This window comes from Peromyscus eremicus, chromosome 8b, assembly GCF_949786415.1.
Source record: "Peromyscus eremicus chromosome 8b, PerEre_H2_v1, whole genome shotgun sequence".
Lineage (NCBI taxonomy): Eukaryota > Metazoa > Chordata > Mammalia > Rodentia > Cricetidae > Peromyscus > Peromyscus eremicus.
In genome coordinates, this window is record NC_081424.1 from 17,429,718 (window position 1) to 17,455,916 (window position 26,199).

The following is a 26,199-nucleotide window of genomic DNA, read 5'->3' on the forward strand; positions in this document are numbered from 1 at the left end:
AATTCAGTGTATAAGTGGCTTATGATTGAAATGACAATTACAGTCATGCATTCGTGAAAGTTTCCATTGAGCAGGAGAGGTTTTTGGTTTGGTTTGGGTGCTGGGGATTTTACCCAGGGCCTAGAGTATGCAAGGACATCACCACTGAGGTAGATCCCCAGCATTGCGCTTTTTATCAGCACAAAGTGGAGTCTGTCTCTTACCGGACAACAATGGGGGGAAAAGTATCAAGTCTTCTCCTCCCCTCCAGACCTGGAGATCAGATCCAGATCCTTCCACTTGCAGGCAAGGGCTCTACTGCTGAACTTTACCCCAGTTCATCAGCCTATAGTGTCTTGTAGTGTGCATAATTATATATAAATAACTGATAATCTCTTTTGTATAGAAAGTAGACACTGTTGATGTTTCCATGAAGCAAAAGGCTGTAGAGTTATGTAGTTGAGTGTAAATTGTTTTGCCAGCTTGGAAAGTTCTCCGTGAAATGATTTACATTGCAGACTTAGCACCTTCCTCCTGCTCCTGCAGTGAGTTACTGCTCTGCATGTGGAAGTGCAGGTTAATGGACAGTGAGTTCTGAACTACCCTGCTTCGGGCCCTGTTGGTACCATCATGCATGAAGTAGCACATTCTGCTATTTCAGAAGCTATGGATTTAGTATATTTCTTATATGTTTAAGGATTCTATAACTTTAGGCTGTATGAGTGGACATTTTTACCTTATTTGGACTACATGAACTGCATTAATACTTAGTGATGTTTATTTATTTATGTGTTGACTTGTAGCAGTGATGTTTGAGAAACATTTCTGTTTTTGATTCTGTCATGTTTTCTAAAACCCGAATTCCTGCCATAGAGTCAATACATGTAATTATTTTCTGTAGCTTACCACTATGCTTAGAAACAGAATGACTGCACTTGTTACATTTGGAAATTTCTTTTTTTAGCAGAACAGAGGTCAAAAAACATTTGATTTTTGGAAGGATGTAGTTGCTGGTATACAACACAATTTTAAAATGTCAGCCTTTAAGGGTGAGTAACATGAAGAGGGGCTTCCTGGTAGAGGTTTGTTAAACGCCTGCCCCGTGTCTGCTGAGTTGGATAGACGCTACCTCTCTTGCTCTACTCCTCACTTGGGATTCGCTCTGATAAAAATGTTTACAATTAGTTCTGGTACCTGTATTCATTCTGCTTTATGGTTGTAGCTGTCGGGAGTCTCATCCGGTCTGTTCCTCTGCCTTCACATGCTCCCAGTGCGGCTCTCCTGGGCTGGAGGATGCTCCCTCAAATGAAGGTCGCAGTCCTTGTGTCATGGCTTAGGAACAGGAGCTGGTGACAGCTGTAGCCCTCAGTGTAGTAGTGACGGAGAGACCAAGTACCCACTGGTAGAATTTCCATTCTCTTGGTTTAAGGAACAGGAGTGGTTGACCCAGAATGGGGCCCGAGTTACTGCCAACCCCAAGCTAGGGCTTTTTGCTTTCCTCTGAAGGTTTACAGAGAGTCTTACTCCAAGGAGTCAATAGCCTTTATGTTACGTTACCCTAGTGACTGAGTCAGACTGGCTTGGTTAACAAGTGGGCTGATGGATTCAGCAGGATTTTAAGTTTTGAAATATGTTGCCTTTTGATTGACACCCCAAAATTATATGCCTTCCTTTTAGTAAATCAGACTATCAAAATAATTCTAAATATTATGACTAAAATGTGCTAAGTCCATAAATAACAATTGCAGGATATTTGTTCCAGTTTGATATTTCTCTGACACCTTCTTCTCTCCCGCCAAGACAAAAACAGTGTTTTAAAGTGATGTTTGTATATTTTTATTTCCCTGTGTCTACTCATCAGCCTTGGTCCTGGCTCAGAGTGGTGGGGTTTTTTTTGTTTTTTGTTTTTGTTTTTTTTTTTTTTTACTTCATAGTACATGGTGTGTGCCGTGTCCATCTTGACAAAGGGACAAACCCATGACAACTGTGAAGTCACCCTGTGTTTCATTATTTTCTCATTAGCTTTATCCAAGGAAAAGCGTGGTTTGTTGCTTTGAAGTAAACTCAGCGTAGAAGGAAGATCTATTCATAACATTTTATTGCTTTATAATAACAAGTAGATTGAGTACTCCATGCTTGAATAAGTGAGGTACAGCTCAACAGTTTTAAACAGTAATATAAAAATACAGTACAGAGCATAAATAAATAATGTCTTTTCATTTCTAGTCTGATTTTGAAACCTCTAATGTTAATTATGCTTTCACTGGAATGGAAAGCACCCCATGCTAATATTCTGTAAGGCCCTAAAATCATTTTACAGAGATGCAGCCGAATTAAATCAGAGTGATCACACTGTGTGGCAGACAGCAGACTAGGTCAGACATCTGTTTCCAAGTCGCACCAGGTATGTGGACTTTCCACAATTGCAGAAAAGCTGGAAAAACTTGTGGCAAAGCACCTTGTAGTTCAAATTCATGTTAGTACATTAGTTTGGTTTCTTATGCGAGCTTCAAAAAGTGTGCATGCACCTGTGCATTTGGATTTATCTTGATGAAAGGGGCTGTATGAGCCGTAGAGTGATGCACCATCAGAAATATTCTAGGGTATACAGTGTCATTTAAATTTGAATATTCAAGTATTCAAATAATATAAAATTATTTTGTGTTTCCTGCATGTTTCCTAGACGTTCTCATATTAATTATTAAAAACAGGCTTTTAAAAAAATGCTGCATTTCTGAAATGAAATTTATGGTGAGTTGGAACCTTATTTCTGTTTTTGTGAGGGGTTTTTTTTTTTTAACTTATGGTAAAAGTTATGTAAAAAGGGAATTCACAGAAACCTACATGGGCTTTGGGATTGCAGCGTGCTCAGGAGAGTCCTCACATAGTCACCATTGCTGCTCACTTTTACAGGAGGAAACTCGGTCTCGGAGTGCATTTTAGAAAATTTCAGCTGTTCACATTACTTTTAGCCTACCTCCGTATGCATCTCCAGGGTGGACGTAATGGCGCTGGGGGAAAGCCTTTCCAAGCAGAGGATTTCTGTGAGCTTGGTATTAAGTGCTCACATGGGAGCCACTAGGAATCCTGAGAAGGAGGAGTGGACGTATTCAGAGGAGTAGAGGCCGTTTGATTCTGCATTGGGTAGCTGGAGCCACACCTGGTCGTTTTCTGTGAGCTCCATGACTGCGCTCCCTGAAGCCTGATCCAGGTAGCCTTTGCTGTATTCATCATATGTGTACATTGTGGGGGTGCCGTTCTTATACAGGCCTACCCACACGTGTGTCCCCTTCACGTGCACATGATAGGAGAAATAGTATACTCCGGGGATCTTACAGGTAAAGATTCCGGTTCTTGGGTCATAATGCTGCTGCCTATTATACAAGATCTCATCAAATGGGATGGGGGCACCTACTGCTGGGTAAGCTTTGGAGAGGATGACAGTAAAAGCAGACACAGGCATCCCTGTTACTCCGTGGTTGGCACTCACCAGCGGCGTCCCAGAGAGCCTGGGCCTTTGGCCTGCCTTTGTGAAACCATCAGGCATGACTCCTTGGCCAGGGGGACCTGGGGAACCCGGGGGGCCTGGGAGACCAGGCTCTCCATTGTGTCCTCTTGGTCCAGGAGGGCCTGGAGGACCAGTGGGCCCACTGAGGCCTTTAGTTGCGATGCCAGCTGGGCCAGGAGGACCTGGGTTTCCAGGGATCCCCTTAGATCCAGGGAATCCTGGGGTACCTGGTGGCCCAATGGGGCCTCTGCCACCTGGAATTCCAGGTTCACCTCTTGGACCTGCCTCACCGTTGTGTCCAGGCACTCCCTTAGCTCCTGCAGGGCCAACAGGACCTTGGAGACCAGGGGGTCCTCTCACTCCAGGATCACCTTTTGGGCCTGGTAACCCTGGATTACCCTTAGCACCATTGAGACCTGGCTCCCCAGGGTACCCTGTTTTTCCATCTAACCCAGGGGGACCCCTTGCTCCTCTAGCCCCAGGTGGCCCTACAGGCCCAACTGGACCTGCCTCTCCTTTAGCACCTGGGATACCATGGTTCCCTGGGATTCCTTTAGGTCCTTGGGGTCCCATGTTCCCAGGGGGTCCAGTCAGACCCACCTCCCCAGGATGACCCGCTGGTCCTTGTTCACCTTTGGCACCTGGGGCCCCAGGAAGACCAGCAGGTCCCCTTTGTCCCCTCAAACCTGGCAAGCCTGGTTTTCCAAAGCCAGGAGCTCCTGGAGGCCCAGCTATTCCTGGAGCTCCTGAGTGGCCTTTTTCTCCTGGGATGCCTGGCTGACCTGGGGCGCCAGTGGCTCCTGGCTTCCCAATACCTTCTCGTCCTTGTTTCCCAGGAGGCCCTTGGGGACCCGGTGGCCCTGATGGTCCCCTTTCTCCTGGGAAGCCCCGGTCCCCTTTGCTTCCCGGCTGTCCTGGGAAACCATTCTCTCCTCTTCTTCCCACTCCAGGAGGGCCAGGGGGTCCTATGGGACCCCGAGCGCCTGGAAGACCCCTCTCACCTGGATGGCCAGGAGCACCGTATCCTGTTTCCCCTTTCTGTCCGTTCGCACCAGGGGCTCCTGGTATCCCCTTTTCTCCAGGAAAGCCCCTGGGTCCTGGGGCCCCTGTAAGTCCCTGCTGCCCAGGTTTTCCTGACACAGAAATTCCAGCTGGGCCAGGGATTCCAGGTGGTCCTGGAGGGCCCCGAGGTCCTGGTAAGCCAGCTGGTCCAATGTCTCCTTTGTGTCCATATGGTCCTCTCTCCCCTGGTTTGCCTGGCAGGCCTGGCAGGCCTGGCTTCCCAGTGGTTGATATTCCTGGTGGTCCTGGCAACCCTGGCTCTCCTTGGAGCCCAGGGCTTCCATAGCCTGGCTTTCCTGGAGGTCCTGAGGGACCCGGGTGTCCCCGGGGTCCAGGTGGGCCTGGTGGACCAGGAATGCCTTGCTCTCCTCTTACTGGGATTCCTGTAAGACACACCAACATACCACTCAACATCAGCATCATTAAACGCAACCAGAGCACAGAGTGAGGTAATCTTGCACCCCAGAAAAATCTTCCACACAACCATCTTCAATGGGGTTGGATGGTACAGGTGTTGTATTTGTTCAGATACTTCTAGAGAAGGTGGCTTCGCAAAGCCACGGCTACCATGCCTCTTTCACCCTAATGAGGCAATGTAAGTAAACTGGATTGAGGAATCCCTCTAAGGGAAACATAGCATGGAGGTGGGTTGATGGCGTTTGTCGTAGGAAGATCATCTAGTTAGGAAGGTAAGGAAAGAAAAGGAAGAACTAAGCAGTCTAGCCTCACTTAGGTTATTCTCTAAGGGAGAGACGAGAGGCTTAGACCTGATCAGCATGTCCTACCGAACAGCTTAGATCTAGACTCATTGTTTGTCAACCTCAGTATATACTTGGGCTTTTGTTCTCCTTTACTGACCTAAAATTGAAGCAAAGAATGGCAGGACTAAACATAATGCATTGATAAGGCACATAGAATAGTTTCAAAGTGATGATCAAAATATAGTAAATGTGGCTTAATCTCATAACGCTGTGGATTCATTTAACCAAACCATTTTCCTGGTGTGCTAAACTCATCTTCAGTAGCCCCTTACTCAGTGCCTGTGACAGAACGTGCTGTTGGACCAGAGACAGTGGTGGAGCACAGAATGTGACCTGCCTCAGGGGTAAAGTGTGATGGTTACTGTACGAAGCCCCTCCGTGGTGGGATATAGCCTGCAGTGTAGACATTACCATATGCCATGAAGACAATGCTTGTTTGTGCCTATTGCCAGTGGTTATTGTAAATGTCACACAAAGTGTTTTCTTTTTTCAGAGAAATTAAATATAACTAGTAAAGATGTCAATAAAATTGCAGGTGATTATTTTTTAAATATTTACTTGTATAATTTTTATTTAAGTTATTTTATATAAGTTTTCAGAAACCTTTAGATTTTTATATTGTTGAAAAGCAGTTCATAGTAATGCTGATTTAGCAGATGTGGCAGTAGATAGCTCAAAACTGTAAAAATGATGTTCAGCTGTGATCTACTTATTTATCGTGTGTGTGTGTGTGTGTGTGTGTGTGTGTGTATGTATGTATGTGTGCTAGATGAGTGCTCTACCACTGAGTTAAACTCCTAATTATGTATCAATCACTTTTTACCTAACTTTTAATATGGTAAACTCTTAAGACTTTAATGGTTTGAAAAGTCAAAATGGAGACTAGGGGATATTTATTAACAATTCTAAATTATCTTTGATAACATTTTTAAGAATATCATTCCCTTTAGCCATAAGTTACTAGTATGCAAGTACATTAATTTTTAAAAAATCTCTCCTGTTAAATCTGCTTACAAAGCAGTCAACCAACAGTAGTTAGTAATATTCTCAAAGATGACTCCTGATGTTAACTTTGGTGTACGTCCATGATATGTGTGTATACACTTTCACACAAAAAAATAAAGTTGATAAGTAAGGGATTTGTAATGGCTTGGAGTAAAATAGCATAGTTTTCAAATGCAGAATTTACTTCAGCATCCAATTGTAAGGATCATCTTTATATAAAAAATAATTGTCATGGATTATGGAAATATGTTTTACTGTTAAAGGGGGCAAACTCGTCTTACTGGAAAGGATAGCACCAGACACTGTTGGAAACTTGACCTCCAGCGACAGGGTGATGATCTCTGTAGCCTGGACTGTTGCTGTTAGGATCCTAACCTCTCAGTGCAAGAAAGAGTCTGGCTTCTGTAGTATTGGGGGGATAGCCATCAGATTGTAGTCTAGAAAAGTCAGATTAGGGAGCACCATCCCTCAGGAACAGCAGCTACCTTCTGATAAGGTTCTTAAGTGTCCTCAGGCTGCACTGTGGGTGGAGTAGTCTCCCTATTGCACAACTGAATGAACTTCAGCTGTTCTCTCCGTCAGCCTGTGCTGAGCACATTTGCCCAGAGATTACACAGGAACCCTCTGGGTTAGGCATGTGTGTTTGTTAGATGCCTGGCAGTGGGTGGGAATACTGTTCATTATCAGAAAGAGACCAAGGTGGTTTAATAGTTAAAATAGAGCTTCTCTGCTTTGTATCTGTTAAGATATTTCCATGTGTTCTGTAAGAACAATAGGATGAAGTATGTTTTAGGTGGGAAGACAGGGACATGTTTAACCTTCTAACAGTGGTGTGTTTGTTTTTAATCCAATACTTTTTGTACTAAAAAGTCTGAATTTGGTCAAAGTGCCAAACCCATTCTGCCTGTTGGCATTTCAAACTACACTCACTGCTTTAAGGTGGAGTAACTTTGTCTTCTATTCCTTCCTTCTAGCTTTTATCTTTTCCTCAATTTATATATGTTATCAGACAGTCAAGTGTATCTCTCATACTTTTTAAATATTAAGCTGCCTTTCATATAATGCTTACTTCTTTTAAAAAGACATTCTTAAACATTTGATTTTTTTCAAAATGTTTCTCTCTAAAACTGTACCATTTAAAGATTACAACACATGCCTTTGGTCTATGCAGGGCAAAATATATAAATAAAGTGAAAAATACTGTGGAAAATGAAATCTGAAAACAGTTTGTATTATCAGTACTCATCGTGTCTAAATCTGTTAGATAGAATTAGCAAAGATACGGCCTGATTGTTGCCCTTCTTGGACAATGTCATATTATTTCACATGCACTGTCTCGGGATCCTTCATAGTAACAAAGCCAATAGATGAGGTTAGATTCCAGAGGAAAGGTCAAATGTCTCAGGCTATCCCAGTAGAGAAGTAGAAGAGAAAGCAGTGAGTGGATGTGCACACTCGGCAGATGTAGACACATTTACACTTCACAGCAGCCCTTGGGACTCTGAGCTCACACAGCCAGCACTTAGCAGTTAGTTATGTCTGGACACTGAACCGGTGCACTATATATGAGTATGTAAGTCAGTATGAGAATTGGTACTTCCTTTGCCCACTAGGTTTATTGAGGGCTGTCTGGTTTTATTTGATACCAGTTTTCTTTAGTATCTGCAGGCTTGGTTTTTTAAGTAAACGTTTAAGTGATTAGATACATAAAATTCCTAGTCTATGAAATGGTTTTTAGTTTAAACTAACTTAATTTTATTGAATTAATATTTCTAGATTCTGTGTAATTAGTTAATTGTATGAAACCATCGTTTGAAAGGGGGAAAAAGCTGGCTCCATACATAGCCTTTGATATTTCTCAGGTGTGTCTTTCTCCTCTACCAACTCTCCAGGATATTATCTTTCTGTAAAGACTTGTCTTTTCCACACATCAGTTTGTTGTAGTAACTTGAGCCAACCAAGAATTTAAAATAGAAGAACAGACTGTAAAGTATTTTGTTAAGGAGTTCATCATTAATATTTGAAAACACCAGCCCTCTGGTTAGAAGAGCAGAATGTGCAGCTGAGTTTACCTTTACTCTTTATGGAGTATGGGATGAAGAACTGTGTCTTGGGGTTGGCAAGTGGGCCCTTTATGCCTGTGGGAGTTTGGTATCGCTCGGCATAAAACACTCCGTGGACTGAGGTCAAGGATGTTAGCAGCAGAAAGGCTATTTGTGGCAGCATGTTTTCAGACGGATTCTGCAAAACAGAAGAGAGTGATTATATGTAGCCCCATGCCTGACCTGTTTTATTTTTGTGATGTTCTGCAGATTAATTTGTTATATAGTTATCTCTTTTGTATGACTGACCTTTTGTATTTTGAATATATTGCATAAAGTAATAGGAAAGTTTTTGTTAAATGAATATATATGTCTTGCTAGTTTTGAGATGCTGCATTCAAATAATACTCTAAAAATAAAATGACCCCCACCAAATAATCTCATTACTAGATGACTGTATTAAATGATCCAGAATCTTTGACATAACTAACCTGAAATAGCTAGAACTTTCAAGATACATTGAAATTCACATTAAGGCAAATTTCACAGTCCTTTTTAGTAGAATATCTTAAATAGATAATTACAAACAAACCTGTCTGGGTAGAAAGCCACTTTTTAAAATCATGCACACATACAAAGATGCCTATAATTGACTGAAGTATGTTTCCAAGCCACCTGGCAGGGACGTCTCCCAGTGATCCTTGGTCTAAACTTACCTGGTGCTAGGAGTTTCTGGAGATGTATGGGCAGCTTTCCTGGTTCCTCTGCCCGGTGAGCAGTGGATGATGTCCTCCCACAGCTGCCCTGGGGTATTTATACTGTTTTTTTTTTTCCCACTTATTGAATGAGGTTACCCTGAGCTTAAGCTCCGCCCCTCAGGGGTGGTAAGCACTAATTATGGTGGAGAGTCCTATTGGGCAGGCATACAAAATCAAGCTGGGTTCTCTTCTCCTTGTTTTTTTTTTTTTTTTATTGAAAAATAAACTTTTTGTCTTTGATATATATATTAATAGCTTTAACTATGCACCATTTTTTCTTTTCTGTATTTCACTTTAGGAGTTCTGACCTCGGTGTTGATTCATGATGGAATGATGATTTACCCTTTTTATTTTTAAAAAGTACATTCTTGTGTTATTTGATTGAAAATATTCGGTAGGAAAATATGAGAGTTATTTTAGGGAGAATATAGATTTAAATCATCATGGTAATCTTTCAGTTATTAGGAAAAAAAAGGTTTTATAAAAGTAGCTGACCTGAATTTTTGCTCATTTGAGGGGCTTAAACTAAAGGGAAAAGATAGCATTAAATGTTTCAGATATTTTCTTCTTAAATATTATTAAATTTTGTATGGTAATTAGATGTTCAATTTCCCTGGAGAGTTTAAATTCTTTATTCATAACTACACAAACGTCAATAAGTGTCTTTAGATTTTCCTCCTTAAATTTTCCTTCTACCTTATAGTTGAAAGGCTGTTAATTTGATAATCCTATAATATGTTTATTTACACAAAATTGCTGTATTCATTTTGAAGGAAAACGATCTTCCAACTCAGCTTTTTAAAAATAAGTTTGACTAATGATGCAGGTTCCTAGGGATCTTGAAGCAGCCACATTAGGAACCTTTTTCTCCCAGAGAAGTAAACATTATCTCCGTCAGTTCTGGCCCTTGCTTTTCTCTCTCACAACCTTAGGGAACTTAGCATCAGTTTTCAGGATCCTCAGAAATAGCAAGGAGCTGAGACCAACTGCATCCCGTTTAATGTCATCATTTGGGTTCGGAGCCAGATCAGCTGTGCAGGTGAGCAGGCTTAGAGCCGATTCGGTGCACAGCATGAATCCATCATTTGCTGCATCTCGCTAGAATCAGGGCAGTGTGTGCTGAGGATTGATTGGTGACTAGAGTATTGACTGGTGAGTAGATGGAATAAGTTTGCCCCTTTCCCCTGACAGGGCTTTTCCTGTGTGTGTGTTTGAGCAAAACCTTGTACAGTTGTTGAAAGACAAATGCAGAATTCATTCTTCCTCTCCCTTCTTACTTTTAAATGTTTTGCTTGCTGCCACATTTAACAATCAGTGTCATTGTGGTACTGGAAAGATGGCTCAGCAGTTAAGAGCTCTGGCTGCTCTTCCAGAAGACCTGGTTTGGTTCCCAGCGCCCAAATGTCGGCTCACAACCACCTGTTAACTCAGTTCCCTGGGATCTGACCCCCACTTCTGACTTCTGCTGACATTGTATGCATGAGGTGCACGTACATACACTCAGGCACACACACACACACACGCACACACACACACACACACACACGCACACATAAATAATAACATTTTTAAAAATTGCATTATCGTAATTTCTATCATTTCTATGTAATGCTCAGGTACTACTTTTTTAGAAGTTTTGCTTTTGTTTGTTGAGGTCTTAGTATAGAACCCTAGCTAGCCTTATCCTTATGCGTAGCCCAGGTACCTCTCAACTCACAACAGTCCCTCTGACTCAGCCTCACAAGCACTGGAAATACACTGGAAATACAGAAGTGTAACACTATACCTGTTTTTTTAATATGGCTTTATTTTAAAATCAATCTAGATTTATTAGGAGAACTAGAGAGTTGATATTCTAGTGTGTATTTTATCATTTAGAAATCATATTAAAAATAGCTTTTGCAGTAATATAAACTGTGCTGCATCTGAGAAACCAAAAAAGGTAAGTGAGAAATCAAGCCACCCTTCTCTACGCATGCTCAGTGGAGACCGTTCTGAACTAGGAGGTTACGTGTTGAAACTCAGTGCTAGAAGGAAGACTGTGGAAACACATCGTGGGTAATTGTGTGTATGTGGTCACGTCCACACCTGTGCTCAGGCTTGAGACCCATGCTCTGTCTGGTTAGGTATCACTCCTGTGAACGCTCAGCAGAGTGGTTCTCAGCTAGAGACTCAGATATCGGGCCTTATGCAGTGTGTCCAGCTGTGGGAACACCTCACCTTTTCAGATCTCCTTCCTCAGCATTTCTACCCATCTGGTTTTTCACCAACACGACGAAACCTTTGTACTAAGAGATTTCTAATCTCCTACTGTCTCCCTAGAGTCAGAACCCGTTTCGTGTTTAGAGAAAAAGAAAAATGGGGTTCATGCTGGGTGTTTGTATGCCTTCTTTGGGGGGGTGTGACTGTCTCAGCCTGTGTTCCCCAGCTTTGAGAAGTGCGCTGTTTTACGGGCAAACTGGACAGTCAGCCCTTTTGGCAAACACTGCGCTTATTTCAGCCCACGGGCTCTGCCTACCGTTTGCTTTGTTAGTCACTGACGAAGCACTGCCTGGCCAAAACAGATTGTAGAATCGGAGTATTTGCTGGCCACACCCACACCTACATGTGGGTATGAAACTATTTTTATTCTGGGTGTTTCCTTGTAGCTGTTCAGACCGAGCGCTGTGTGGCTGTATGAAGGAAACCTATTTTACTTGAAACAGAAGGCCCTGCCCTCTCAGCCCAGTGAGCCCCGAGGTTTCCATATCAGATATGAATTGCTGGTTTTGCACATGTAGCAGTTAGCTGCCGTTAGGTACCTTGGGTCATTCATTCATTCACCAACTATTTCTTGAGTGCCTCTTAAATGTTAAACACTGGGTAAACACCACGTGAGTGATGCACATTCCTATCCTTGGGGGGTTTACACAGTGGTTCTCAGCTTCTCCCTACTGCTGCAGTCCTTCGGGATATGACACAGATCGCTTAATGTTTGGAGTTGATTTAGGTGGCAGAAGCCCCACAAGTAGCTGTGATAGACTCTGAAATGGAACATGTGGTCTGATCGTGTTTTTAAAATCTTTCTCACGTTAGCTCCCTATTTATTTGTGATTTATGTTCATACTTTTAGCTTTATTATAGAAAAATTTGATCTTATCTGTAAACAGGGAATGGCCCATCACCTAGTCTGAACTCACGATCACTCAGTCTCCTCCCACCCATCCCTACCCCTCCAAATTTTGAAACAAATCATATGTATGGTGCTAATTCATCTATTCATATCTTAATAGATTTAGACAGAAAAAATTATTTAAAAAAATCTCATATCTAAAAAAATAGTTATTTCTCAATAATGTCAGACAGTGGCAGTTCATGTTTCCCCACTTACCTCTTAGGTACAGTACATACATGTAGAGACATATGTATAAATATGTGTGTGCGTATATATAGCTATGTGTGTATTATAAACACATACTCTCGTGCAATTTTTAGTGGTTGGTTTATTATTTGTTCCAATAGTGTTCATAAGGGGCCATTGACTAATAGGTTGCTTATCCCCATCTCTTCTTTCCCACTAGCAGTTTGTTGAAAAGCTGAGTCATCAGGCCTGTGCACCTACCTATACTCTGCCTCTGCTGGTTGGACATTGAAAAGCTGAGTCATCAAGCCTGTGCACCTACCTATACTCTGCCTCTGCTGGTTGGACGTTAGATCTAGAGTGCTGATGTGATGCACTTTTGAGATAAATGCATTCACGTACAAGCAAAACTCTTCTTTGTCGAGAACACTTTGCTACTTTAGAAAGAGCAGTGTGGTGTCTCTGTCAGGAGGCCCTCAGTTGCTGCTGGTTGTCTCTGGTGTTATTAGACATGGATGATTACCCTGGTCCATTATTTTATTATAGGTTGCAAAATGCTGGTATGTATATAACTTTTATAATTTCCTCTTTTAATTCATCAGCCAAAATATATATGAGAGCAAAAAGAAAATGTCTTGACCAACTGTTTGGTTATCATGGGGTACAGTTTATAAAGAGAGAAGAAAAGAAAAAAGGGAATTGCATTCACCAGCGTGAAAAGTAGTGTGCTTTCTTCTTAGCATCCTAATCTAGAGGGGCCTGGCCAGTGTCTGTGTGTGAATGTTTAAGCATCACCATGAACTCACGGATTTAAATGCATTTCCATGCAATCCTTGACAATTTTGTTATTGCTCAGCATTTTTTCCCTGTCTTTGGACAGAGAGGACATCCTCATACGGGCTCCTGGGGCCCAGTGACTTCATCTCAGTTGTCTTTAATAGTATTTTTTTCCCTTCCAACGTTCTGTGCTTTCCTTGACCCAGATCTGTAATAAGACAGTTCTTATAAAGTCTTGTATCTAGTGGGAAATAGAAACTAGGAATTGAAGTTTGGGTACAGCTGCCTGGGTTCTTTGGATGCCCCATGTTCCTAGATTGGTCATTATTTTGTTATTTCCAGCTTTTTCCGTAAACAAAGCTAAAAGATTCATCATACATGTACTATCTATCAGCTTAATACATACTGTAACTTCATACTTACATATGCAGTTCAGATTCAGGACCATTAGATGTTTGCTTAATGAACTCAAACTCCTTAATCCCACCCTCAGTGTCCTCGCTCTCCTGCGGTAATACAGTGATTTATTTAGCATATTTTATAATACTGCTAATTTTCTCATGATAGAAGGCCAGCATTCACACTGTGATACTGAAAACAGTTAAACTGCTAAACTGATTAGTTCTGCAGTCCTTTTTACTGTTTGCAGATCTGTGAGGTCGACTCACTGTGTTAGAAATTCTCTTGAAATAGTTCATTAGAGGGAGCAAGGCTGCCCACCCTTCACTGTCAGGCTTGTTTTGGGTTAGCACTGTTGTTGTAAGTTGCGTTGAACCTTCCTACAATCTCTACATTTCTTGTGGAATGCTGCTCAGACCCAGTATGAGGGCAGCAGTTGTGTACTGGCTGATTTCCACGGTCTAAACATTGCCAACGGGCACCATTTTCTAACTATCAAGGTAAAGACCACCAGCTCACAGACCACTCGACTGTTTTCCAGAGCCAGAATGAGCCAGCTCAGGCACGTACTGCTGACTTCCCGCCCGATTCAGATACACGTAAAACAAAGACTTACAGACATTCTAGCCTCTGGGGCCGATCTAACCGCCTAATGCCTCTTTTGTGTGCACTCACCTGTGTGCACATGCAGAGGCAAGAAGTGCACATCGGGTGTCTCCTGCGACTCCATCTTCTTTTTTGAACAAGGTCCTTCACTGAGTCTGCAGCTAGCTCCCAGGCGATGATGAGGCCTTCATGACCTACCTGTCTCTATCCAACACACACACACACACACACACAGAGAAAGAGAGAGAGAGAGAGAGAGAGAGAGAGAGAGAGAGAGAGAGAGAGAGAGAGAGACTCACTAGTGCTGGAATTAGAGATCTTTCTCTCCCCACTTGGCTTTTTGTGAGGGTACTGAGGAATCCCAACTCAGATCCTCATGCTTGACAGGCAGATACTTTATCAAATGAACCATCTCTCCAGGCCCTTTAAAAAAGCTAACTTATCTTTTATAATAATTTATTCCTGTTTCTTCTCTTTTTCTTAGATCAAGGTCATTGCACTTTCCATTTTATTTCTTTTTTATGTAACTGTTCATCATGAAAACCATATACATACAGAGATGATCTTGGCTCCTTTCTTTACAGTTTCATAGTACTCCTCTATATGGATGTACAAGTGTGTCTTCCACCATTGTCCAGCTTATCTCTTGCCTTCTATATTTTTCTTGTTAAAACAAATACTTCTACAGTGAGCAACTTTGTGTATGAATATTTTTTTTGTCTTGATATTGACACTCTTAAAATTTGGATTCATGGGTCAGGAGGTAAACACAGATATATAATCTTCTCAGGTATCATCAGTTTCCCTCTGTCAGTACTGGATCATTTTGCATATTCCCTCAAGTATTATTTCTGCTTACTGTTTGTTAGCCTTAACAAACAGAATGTGTTTGTAATTTTATTCATAACTGTTTAGGTTTTGACCCATCTTAGAGGTCAAAATGGCAATTCGATCTCCTTGTATTTTCTTTTCTTTTCTTTTTTTTCTTTTTTCTTTTTTGAGACAGGGTTTCTCTGTGTAGCTTTGCTCCTTTCCTGGAACTTGCTTTGTAGACCAGGCTGGCCTCGAACTCACAGAGATGCGCCTGGCTCTGCCTCTCGAATGCTGGGATTAAAGGCATGCGCCACAACCGCCTGCCTCTCCTTGTATTTTCATGCATCTTACAGGTAGAGCATCTTTGCATATCGTTAAGATGCTCACACACAACAGCCCTATCTCTGGCTGTCTCCGGTGCACTTTCCCAGTGCTTAGGGATGTGAACCCTGGGACTTTGATAAGAACGTCCATGTATTTCTCCCCTCTGTGATATATTTTGGGGTTTGCTTAGGAAGTTCCCTTGATGTGCAGAGCTTTCTTTTAATGTGGGTAGCATTTTGATTCTCTTATAAACTATAAGCTGTGAAGCTCATGGGGAGCAAAGGTCATGGGGAGCGAGTGTTCCATTCCTTAGATGGAGAGACTAGCTTCTCTGTTCCTCTTGTATGGCGTTAGTTTCCAAAGGCGGCACTGCCGGTGACAGGGCCCCCTGAGGGGAAGGGCCAGTGACTCAGCTTGTGCCTCTTCTCCTTACTCATCAGATACTGTTGTCCTGTGCCTCTCTGACTTCATCCTTTTTCAGTGGGAATGGTAAATGAACCCAAAAGTTCAATTAGGGCCCTCTAGGACCACAGCTCCCGCTGCCACCGTGCCGTGCCTCATTCCTCTTAAAAAAAAAATGTGAAGGGACATTTGTTGGTGCTGTGACAGAGTCAAGAGCTGGGAATGATCTGTTTGTGTAAACAGTCTCATGTGGTTTTGTGGTTCCCTAGCTGCTGAGGGGTTGGAAAGAGACACGCATGCATAAAAACAGGTGTTTATGAAAATCTCCTGCAACGTCAGGTCAGGTCAAAAGACACTGAGAGTCGTTGAAGAAGTTTAGACAAAGGCTTTATGTTGTAGTTTATTTTCTGTCACACTTAAATTGCCGTGTTATTTATGGTAAGCGTATGGTTTTGTGCCTGGCACTTAATGACATCACTTTCTTTCCATGGTAACTTGATTGAGTTAAAAATGTAGAGCTCCCTGGCCCCTCACCTCAGATCCTCGGGCTTCCTGGTGGCTTCACAGCCACACAAACTCTCCTACAGTGTCTGCCAGCTTGTGAGGAGAAATAAGTTAGAAATACAGTGTTGTGGAGGTCATAGGGTGGCGCTTAAAATGTGCCCCTGTGTTTATCATGTTTTAGAACGACTGTAGTCACGGCTGTAGTTCCTACAGGGAACAAAACACGTGACTTCCATAGGCTATGAAGTATCTGTTTTTACCTGATACCTGTAGCTTTGCATAGCAACACAGACCAAGAATCCACCCTGGGGACTCAAATAATTATTGACCTTACTAATGTGAACAAAGCCATCTCAGAAATTTTTATGTCATCAATCCTGGGGTTCTTGTCTATTTAGCTTTTAATCCAACAACTTTGTTGCCTGGGTAACAGACCTCTGCCCCTGAATGTGGGTGGCTGTAGGTTCTAAACCTTTCCCAGGGAGTCTCATGTCAGATATCCTGCAAATTTATATTACAGTTCGTAACAGTAGCAAAATTGCAGTTATGAAGTAGCAACAAAGATAATTTTTTGGTTGGGGTCACCACAACATGAGGACCTGTGGTAAGGGGTTCCAGCTAGGAAAGGTGAGAACCACTGCTGGAGATGAAAACCTCCCCTGCAGCCTCCTGCCCATTAGTAACTCTGAGAGTCACATGGCCACCTTCCATCTGATTGTCCCACTGGAAAAATCCATGAACACCTGCTTGCTTTCCTTACATTCTAAAGGTGATTCCTACTTAGAGAAAAGAGCAAACAAAATAAAATTTATATTCCATAGAGATGAAATGTTTGTTAATAATAATGACTTTACCCTGATGACCTTGTTAGACATTCTGTCATTTATATCTGGCACTTGAAAGTCAGAGTAACTCAGCACTTTTGATACCACGAAGACCAAGCAACAGTAAACAGTGTGTGTGGCCTAATCTTGCCTTCTCTTAATTTTACTGGTAAAATACCTTGAAATGCAGAATGAGCTATGGATAAATGGTAGGATCAGTTTTCTCAAATATTTGCCGGTTCTCTGACTTACTGCTGTATTCCACTCGGCAGGCGGCTCAGCAGATCCTCCTGAGAGCCCCAGAGCTTGCACCCAGCCCAGCCTTTACAGGCTCTGCTCCGGCTTTGCTGGTGTGAACCCACCTTCCAGGCCATGAGATGGTGTTTTCTCATCACACTGTATACTCTGATGAGTGTGACTCAAAGCTGATTGGCCATGACTCATTGGAGCACTGTCCTCCACGGGTACTGAGTTGAGGAACGGTGCTGGCAGGATGCTCCTGGTCAGGAACTGAGAGCTTTAGACCAGGTTTCAGTATTTACTGGGTGTAGCAGTTTCTCTACACTTGTAGGCATCCAAAGGCGGAGTCATTTGCACAGTGCTGTTTTGTACTGTTCAACGATGTCAGACCTTAAAATAGTGGAATTGTAAGTGTCAACAACTGCTTCCAAAAGCAGTTCTCACAGATAAATAAATAAATAATAGCTGTCATGGTAGCTGTGTCCCTCAGTCTGTGCTCTGTTGTCTGCCAGGTTACAGTTTTCAAGTTTTATTTTCTGATGGTAGTTAATGGTCAGCTAATCGTGATAGGGACTTAGATGTAAGAAGTTTGGTGGAGGTTAGGAGCTAAGATAGAATCAAACAAAGAAAAGAAACAAAGACAAGGAAAAGAAAGGAAGGAATTCAGGGACCAGAGAGATGTCTCAGACAAGGCCTGCGGTCAGACTCCAGCACCCACCAAAAAAGCCTGCTGGGGTTGTTTTCCCAGTGCTTGGGGAGTGGCGAGAATCCCTGGGGCTTGCCAGCCAGCCAAACTAACCAAAATGGCAAGCACCAGAGTCCGTGAGAGATGCTATCTCAAAGAAAACAGTGAAAAGAGATTGAGAGACACAAGTGACATGGACTTCTGGCTTCACATGCACACATACACACACTTGTATACACAAAGAGTAGAACGTGGTCTTTGATATTCAAAAGAATTTCTTTAGACATATTAGAAATGTAGCTGCCATTAAAGATTAACAAATAACTCTTTAGACACGGCTGTACTTCATTTCCCAATTTTTTTCATCCATCCTTAATCTCTTTTACTTGGGGCACTGAGCCATTGAGTTTCTTGATACAGTAAACTTAGATTACTGACAGCGTTTGAGTTCCCAGCCCAACTCCTTGACTGTGGGAAATGCATGGCCTTTAAAGGCAGGAGATATTGTTGGTTGAGAAGTGAGTATCGAATAGATGTTTTAGAATATTAGGCTTTTTAAGATGAAAAACTTAAGAATCACATTCAGAGTCACTGAAAAAAATACACATTAGAAATGCAAATCTTCAGGAGAACCAGAGGCTGGTAGTTAATGTCTGTATGTAAAACGATGAAACAATGGTTGTGAATGCTTAGTAAGTAGGAACACTTGCAATGACAGTGCTGATGATGTAGGTTATGATACTGTTCTTGAGTCTCCTGAGAGCACCCAGGGTTAATGACTCCATTCACATCTTCTTGATAGCAATAGCAAAGCCCCCAAGTTACCTGCTATCTGTTAGGGTCTCTTAGAAGTCCTACAAAAGGCCACCATCCATGTATGCAATCAGCAAGAGCAATCAACCCAGCATGCTGGGCCTGCTATCCCATACAAAGTCCCCAAGAGGGACATGTAGGTTCCTTTTAAGCACAATTGAAGAGGAGTTCCTAGAGCAGTTAGGTCATTTTGGATATGATTGGCTTAAGCAAGTTGCAATTATATTAGTACATTCTAAGTGGCCAGGGCTAGTTAGGGGCTAGTCAGGGCTACAGTTTTCCATTTGGAGGCAGGCCTGGACAAGTCCCAGGCTTTGTCCTTATTTGGTTATTTATTACCTTGAGCTTGCTGACTATGGAGGCTGGCTCAGTGGCCCAGGCTTGCCATGTCCTATCTCCCTTGTCCCTGTTGTCAGGGGTACCAGTGATTAATTGCCCTTTGTTCATGTCTTCCTCAGAAACTGTCTGTCCAGTGTCAAGAACAGGGACCGAGGCCTAGTTTTTAACTGAGTTATCAGAACAGGCTGTCATATTTGCCTGGCCCTTAAAGTATGTTTGTGCAGAAGAATCTTCTCCCATTAAAATCCTAGGTAATGTGCCATTCCATCTTTTAGTGAATAATGTAACTTATCTTACCAAAAGAGTTGTGTACAAGTTATATTCAATATAATTCTTGGCTTTCTTTTTTTTTTTTTTGTTGTTGTTGTTGTTGTTGTTTGGGGGGTTGGGGGTTTTTGTTGTTGTTGTTTGGTTTTGATTTTTGTGTAGCCCTGGCTGTCCTGGGACTCACTCTGTAAACCAGGCTGGCCTAGATCTCAGAAATCTGCTGGCCTCTGCTTCCCAAGTGCTGGGATCAAAGGCATGCGCTGCCATACCTGGCAGATTCTCAGCTTTCTTATACTTTATTTAAACTGAAAAAAAAAAAAAAACTACTTTAAAATGTTTTAGGGTGACCAGGCAGTAGTGGTGCACACCTTTAATCCCAGCACTCAGGAGGCAGAGGTGGATCTCTGTTAGTTCGAGACCAGCCTGGTCTACAAAGCAAGTTCCAGGACAGCCAGACCTGTTATGTAGAGAAACCCTGTCTCAAAAAAAAAAAAAAAATGTAGTAATAATAATAATAGTAAATAAAGTAAAATGCTTTAGGGCATTTAGCCAGTAGTATACGTTGTCATACTTTTACTAATACTCTCTTTTAAAAAATTCCAGCACTATTGCAACACAAAACCTTATATTCTTTATATTCTTAAGGTGTGCAATGATGTTTTGCTATAGGTATGCTAAGTGAAATGATTATGAATGAAGCCGGTTAAAGATATCTATCGCATAGTTATCATTGTGTCTGTGAATGTGGTGAGAACACATAAAGTTGACTTTGTTAGTATATTTTAAAACTTTGTTAGTATATTTTGCAACATATAGTCTCCCCTTAATGGCCACTCCCTGATTCCAGAGTCTACAGATGTTCGGGGGCTCTTACATGAAGTAGCAGAAGGTTTGCATATGATGTATGAGTGTCTTCCTGTGTCCTTTCAGGAAATATATGTGAGTGTGCATGCATGGGGGGAAGGGCTGTTGCTAGAGATCATACACAGGGTTTATGTTTTATCAGCACACATGCCACCACAGAGCTACATCTATGCATCTTTCTCATATGTGTTGTTTAATCATCTTTGTAGTACTTAAATTGCCTACCATGTAAATGCTATGTGATGATTGCTGTCCTCTCTCGTTTAGAGAATAATGACAAGGAAGAAACACAGTCTAGTACGTAATGCCAACACAGAGTTTCCCTCCCAAATTTTTTGATTCACAGCTGAATCTACAGATAGTGTGGGCCAAACATATAATAAAATGCTCATAACCATGGCCATTATTGCTAGCCATTAAATCTCTGGAGCCCATTTATCCTGTGTGTCTATAGCTCTGTGCACCTTGGTCTACACCTCTTCATTTCCCGCCTTCCACTCACTGGTAGTAGCTTCCACTGTAGTCTGTTTCTCTGGGTATGACATCTTGAGTTTGACTCCTTTAAATTCCATATGTAAGTGACATTGTGCAGTATCTATCTGTGTGTACCTTGGCTTATTTTACTTAACATGATGTCCTCCGGATTTGACCATGTTAATGAAAATGATAGGATTCTGGTCCTCTTTAAAAAAGTAAAAAAAAAAAAAAAAAAAAAAAAAGATCTATTGAATACATAGATGCTCTTCAATTTACAAAAGGATTAGAATCCAACCCAATAAACAGCATAGGCTGAAAATAATGTAAGCCCCAAGTGCGCTTTACAGTCTTATTATTAATATTGTGTATGTGTGCGTGTGTGTGCATACGTGCACCATGACAGTAGGTGGAAGTTAGAAGATTACTTGCCTGAATTGGATCTGTCCTTCCACCTTGTTGAGGTAGGTTCTGTCTAGCTGGCCTGCAAGCTTTCTGAGCAGCTCTTTGGGGTGCTGGGATTACCAGTGTGTGCCACTATATTGTTCATTTTTATGTGGATTTGCAGCATCAAAATCAGGTTATCAGGCTTTCCTGGGAAATGCTTTTACCTACTGAGCCATCTGTCAGTCCTCAATACATTTCATATACTTAGCCTACATAAACTAAGCGTCACCATATAATACATAGTAGTTCCTCCTTTTCTTGCCTGACTATATACTGCTGCTCTCTGGCATTACCCAGCATCTCAAAACAGCACCCTATGGTATCATATACCCCTACCCAGGGAAATATAAAAATTCAAGTTGCAGTTTCTACTCAATGCCTTTGCCTTCACACCATCATGAGATTGAAAAATCTTGAGTTGAACTATCATCAGTTTTTCTTGCTGACAATTCAGCATCTTGATGTGCTGCATATTTTGGTGTTTGGTATATAATATTTTTAAGACAACTGATTATTTTATGGATAGGCTTAGGAAATCAGTTACTCAATAAAATTCACTATAGAAATTTGTTTCACAGTCCAGTTAAGAAATGAGCTATAGAACTAAACAGAGAATTCTCAACAGAGGAAACTCAAATGGCTGAAAGACATTTAAGGAATTGCTCAACATCCCTAATCATCAGGGAAATGAAAATCAAAACAACTCTGAGATACCACCTTACACCTGTCAGAATGGCTAAGATCAAAAACACTGAAGACAGCTTATGGTGGAGAGGATGTGGAGCTAGGGGAACTCTCCTCCACTGCTGGTGGGAATGCAACCCACTTTGGAAATCAATATGGCACTTTCTTAGAAAGTTGGGAATCCATCTCCCCCAAGATCCAGCTATACCACTCTTGGGCATATACCCAAGGAATGCTCAATCATACCACAAGGGCACTTGCTCAGCTATGTTCATATCAGCATTGTTTGTAATAGCCAGAACGTGGAAACAACCTAGATGCCCTTCAACTGAAGAATGGATAAATAAAATGTGGTACATATACACAATGGAATACTACTCAGCAGAGAAAAACAATGACATCATGAGGTTTGCAGGCAAATGGATGGATCTAGAAAAAAATCATCCTGAGTGAGGTAACCCAGACTCAGAAAGATAAACATGGTATGTACTCACTCATAGAAGGATACTAGATGTAAAACAAAGATGACTAGACTGCTACTCACAACTCCAGGGAGGCTATCTAGAAAACAGGACCCCAAGAAAGACACAGGGATGACCCAATGACAGAGAAATGGATGAGATCTACATGAGCAACCTGGACGTGAGTGGGGGTAATGAAGGGCAAGGGTCGAGGTAAAAGAGCTTAGGGGAGTGGGAGATCCCAGCTGGATCAAGAACAGGGAGAACAAGGAATAAGAGACCATGATAAATGAAGACCACATGAGAATAGGAAGAAGCAAAGTGCTAGAGAGGTCCTCAGAAATCCACAAAGATACCTCCACAATAGACTGCTGGCAATGGTCAAGAGACAGCCCGAACTGACCTACTCTGGTGATAGGATGGCCAAACACCCTAATTGTCTGCTAGAAACCTCATCCAATGACTGAGGGAACCGGATGCAGAGATCCACGGCCAGGCCCCAGGTGGAGCTCCAGGAGTCCAATTGGCGAGAAAGAGGGGGGTTTGTATGAGCGAGAATTGTTGAGACCAAGGTTGGAAAAAGCACAGGGACAAATAGCCAAACGAATGGAAACACATGAACTATGAACCAATAGCTGAGGAGCCCCCAACTGCATCAGGCCCTCTGGATAAGTGAGACAGTTGATTAGCTTGATCTGTTTGGGAGGCATCCAGGCAGTGGGACCTGGACCTGTCCTCAGTACATGTGCTGGCTGTTTGGAACCTGGGGCTTATACAGGGACACTTGGCTCAACCTGGGAGGAGGGGACTGGACCTGCCTGGACTGAATCTACCAAATTGAACTCAATCCTCATGGGAGTCTTTGCCATGGAGGAGATGGGAATGGGGGGTGGGCTGGGGGAAAGGGGGGGGGGATGGGGGAGAACAAGGGAATCCGTGGCTGATATGTAAAATTAAATTAAATTATAAAATAAAATTTAAAAAAAAGAAATTTGTTTCACTATAATCAAATAAAAGATGAATCTTAAATGTCATCAGTTGAGGCAGCTGTCATTATATTGCCTGGTTGAAGGGTTTTCTGTAACAGATTTTAACCTGCTGTGGTTGGTTGACTGCTTGTAACCTGTAAAAGTGGAGGTCTGCATGAGCTGTCTCAAGGCCTTTTACAGTTTGTGCAAAAATGAAAGCAGAGATTTGGAGGGGGGTTGTTTTGTTTTTATCATTAGGAGTTTTTTTTTATCATGACTTTCTACATTCATTGCCAGGTGCATATCGTCATTTGTGTTATGCCCATATATTAGTTCAGCCAGCCTTTTTTCATTTAAATACTTGGTCTAATGTAACTGCAATCCTTTTTATAATAGAATATGTAAAAAGCAAGTATATTCTTGTAATATTAGCATGTGAACTTTAAGGAGAACATCAGCTTTTCTTCGTCTATACCAAGATGCTAAATATATTTATTTATTGAACTTGTTTGTCTTGGTTTTCTATATTACCTAAATAAGACTCTAAGTTTAGAACTCAAATATTTGTGAGTGTGTATATTAACCTGAACTTCCAGTAAGGTAGTAACTAGGTTCTTAGAATTTTATTTGTAGTCTACAACCAGACCTTGGAGCAGCTGTTCTTAAGACTGTTCACCAGGAATGGTGAACCAGTGGCATTGTCCACTGGTGACTGACAGCTCTTTCTCCATGTCCCAGCCCAAACTATGCATGGTAGGAGTATAAAACCTCAAAATGGCATTGACTATACTGTATGCCACTTTTTGTTAAAGCTGCTGCCTTTGTTTTTTTGTTTTGTTTTGGTTTTTTTGTTTGTTTTTTTTTTTTTTTGGTTTTTCGAGACAGGGTTTCTCTGTGTAGCTTTGCGCCTTTCCTGGAACTCACTTGGTAGCCCAGGCTGGCCTCGAACTCACAGAGATCCTCCTGGCTCTGCCTCCCGAGTGCTGGGATTAAAGGCGTGCGCCACCACCGCCCGGCTTGCTGCCTTTGTTTTTAAATATGTCATTGCTAGTGGAGAGGTGCACAGGAAAAGAACTCATCTAGGATGTGATGCTGAAATATTCTTCACTGTGAAATTCTAAAAGAAAAATTAGTAACATTAAATCGATGGTGAAAAAGAAATGCTGATTTTCAAAATACAGAACTTCCTCTATTCTTATGTTCTCTCTTAGTAAAGACATCGTTACGTCATTGTTTCAGGACAGTCACAAGCAGTATATTCATTTAAGATTATAACATGGGAGCCGGGCGGTGGTGGCGCACGCCTTTAATCCCAGCACTCGGGAGGCAGAGCCAGGCGGATCTCTGTGAGTTCAAGGCCAGCCTGGGCTACCAAGTGAGTTCCAGGAAAAGGCGCAAAGCTACACAGAGAAACCCTGTCTCGAAAAACCAAAAAAAAAAAAAAAGATTATAGCATGGGTCCTGCTAGTTTATTCGGAGTCCTGCTGTTGAGATCACTGTTGCTTCAAATCTTTGCTAATATTTGTTTATTCACTGTGTTGTGTCTTTTACTGTCAATATTGGAGAGCTGCCATTGAGTTCTAGCTAGTAAACACCAAATTTGTATCATATTTCCACTGAAATACAAAAATTAACCATTTGTTTTGGCTTTTTAGCAATTATTCTTTTATGGGATACTATTTCATGTTCAACAATAAGTTTATAGCTGAGCTGAAAATTGTTAACCAAGCACATGTAATTCTTTTGTAGCTTAGCTTTTCTTAACATGATATTTAAAAGCGCCATACACCTTCCCAGGGCTTTGTGTTTGGTTATATTTGTTGGTTTGTCAGTCAGTCAGTTGTCTTGTTTTGCTGTTGTAAGGACTGAACCTAGGGGTTCAGTACACTAGGCAAACACTCCATGTACACTAGGCAAACACTCTGTGTACACTAGGCAAACACTCCATATACACTAGGCAAACACTCCGTGTACACTAGGCAAACACTCCATATACACTAGGCAAACACTCCGTGTACACTAGGCAAACACTCCATATACACTAGGCAAACACTCCATGTACACTAGGCAAACACTCCGTGTACACTAGGCAAACACTCCATATACACTAAGCAAACCCTGCATCACTAAGCTAGACTCCCAGGTCTATGTTTAATAGTTGTTTTAATCTGGTATGAAGTCTGCTCTCTGCCGAATGCTATGGCAGACTCAGTCCTCCCTTTCTTATCGCGGGGAGCAGCAGAGAACAGAGGAATGTGGGTTTCCTTTTCCCTCTCCTATCGCAGTTACTTGGGGCACTGTGGCCCACCTTGGTTGTAATTAGTACTGACTGGGGGAAGCGTCTGTATTTTGTATGGAGAATCTTTGGACTAGAATATGAGGCAGTGAAAATCCCTGGGACATGATAAGTGAACCTAGAGAGTCTTAAAATTTGACTCTAGAATGGAATTAAAAGGAATTAATCAAATAAAAATTATGCAGGCCATCAAGGAATGTTGGCTGTGTACTCTTCAGGTGGGTATGTCAACCTGTAGCCTGCCTAATGAACTTGGCCATACTTTCTCCCCTGGAGTTTAAAGAGAAGGGGGAAGAAGGGATTTCTCCAATGATAGTGGCATTATAAATAAAGTGAGGTTCCTCACTTAAAATGAGAGAAAGAAATGTCTTTGTGTTGATACCCGGGGAATTCTTAGTTGACAGTTTAGAAACTTGCTCTCTCTCTTTCTGTTTGTTTGTGTGGTTGGTTGATTTTTTTCAAGATAGGGTTTTTTCTGTGTAGCCCTGGCTGTCCTGGAACTCACTCTGTAGACCAGGCTGGTCTCAAACTCACAGAGATCCACCTGCCTCTGCCTC

General features: G+C 41.9%; 2 protein-coding genes across 3 annotated transcripts in view; one reads left to right on the forward strand and one right to left on the reverse strand.

The window, feature by feature from the left end:
* Nt5dc1 (5'-nucleotidase domain containing 1) overlaps positions 1-26,199 on the forward strand; it is a 119,083-nt gene that overhangs the window by 15,220 nt on the left and 77,664 nt on the right. Inside the window, exon 6 of one of the 2 annotated variants that reach the window (XM_059272547.1) lies at positions 944-1,028. In XM_059272547.1, coding sequence (XP_059128530.1) covers positions 944-1,028 — 85 coding nt within the window. The remainder of the gene's footprint in view (positions 1-943; positions 1,029-26,199) is intronic. The other variant, XM_059272548.1, reaches the window with a different exon arrangement.
* Col10a1 (collagen type X alpha 1 chain) lies at positions 3,044-8,541 on the reverse strand. The gene is made up of 2 exons (XM_059272546.1): positions 8,388-8,541; positions 3,044-4,932 (listed from the first exon to the last, which is right to left on the reverse strand). Exons 1-2 carry the CDS (start codon positions 8,539-8,541, stop codon positions 3,044-3,046), a joined length of 2,043 nt encoding a protein of 680 aa, XP_059128529.1.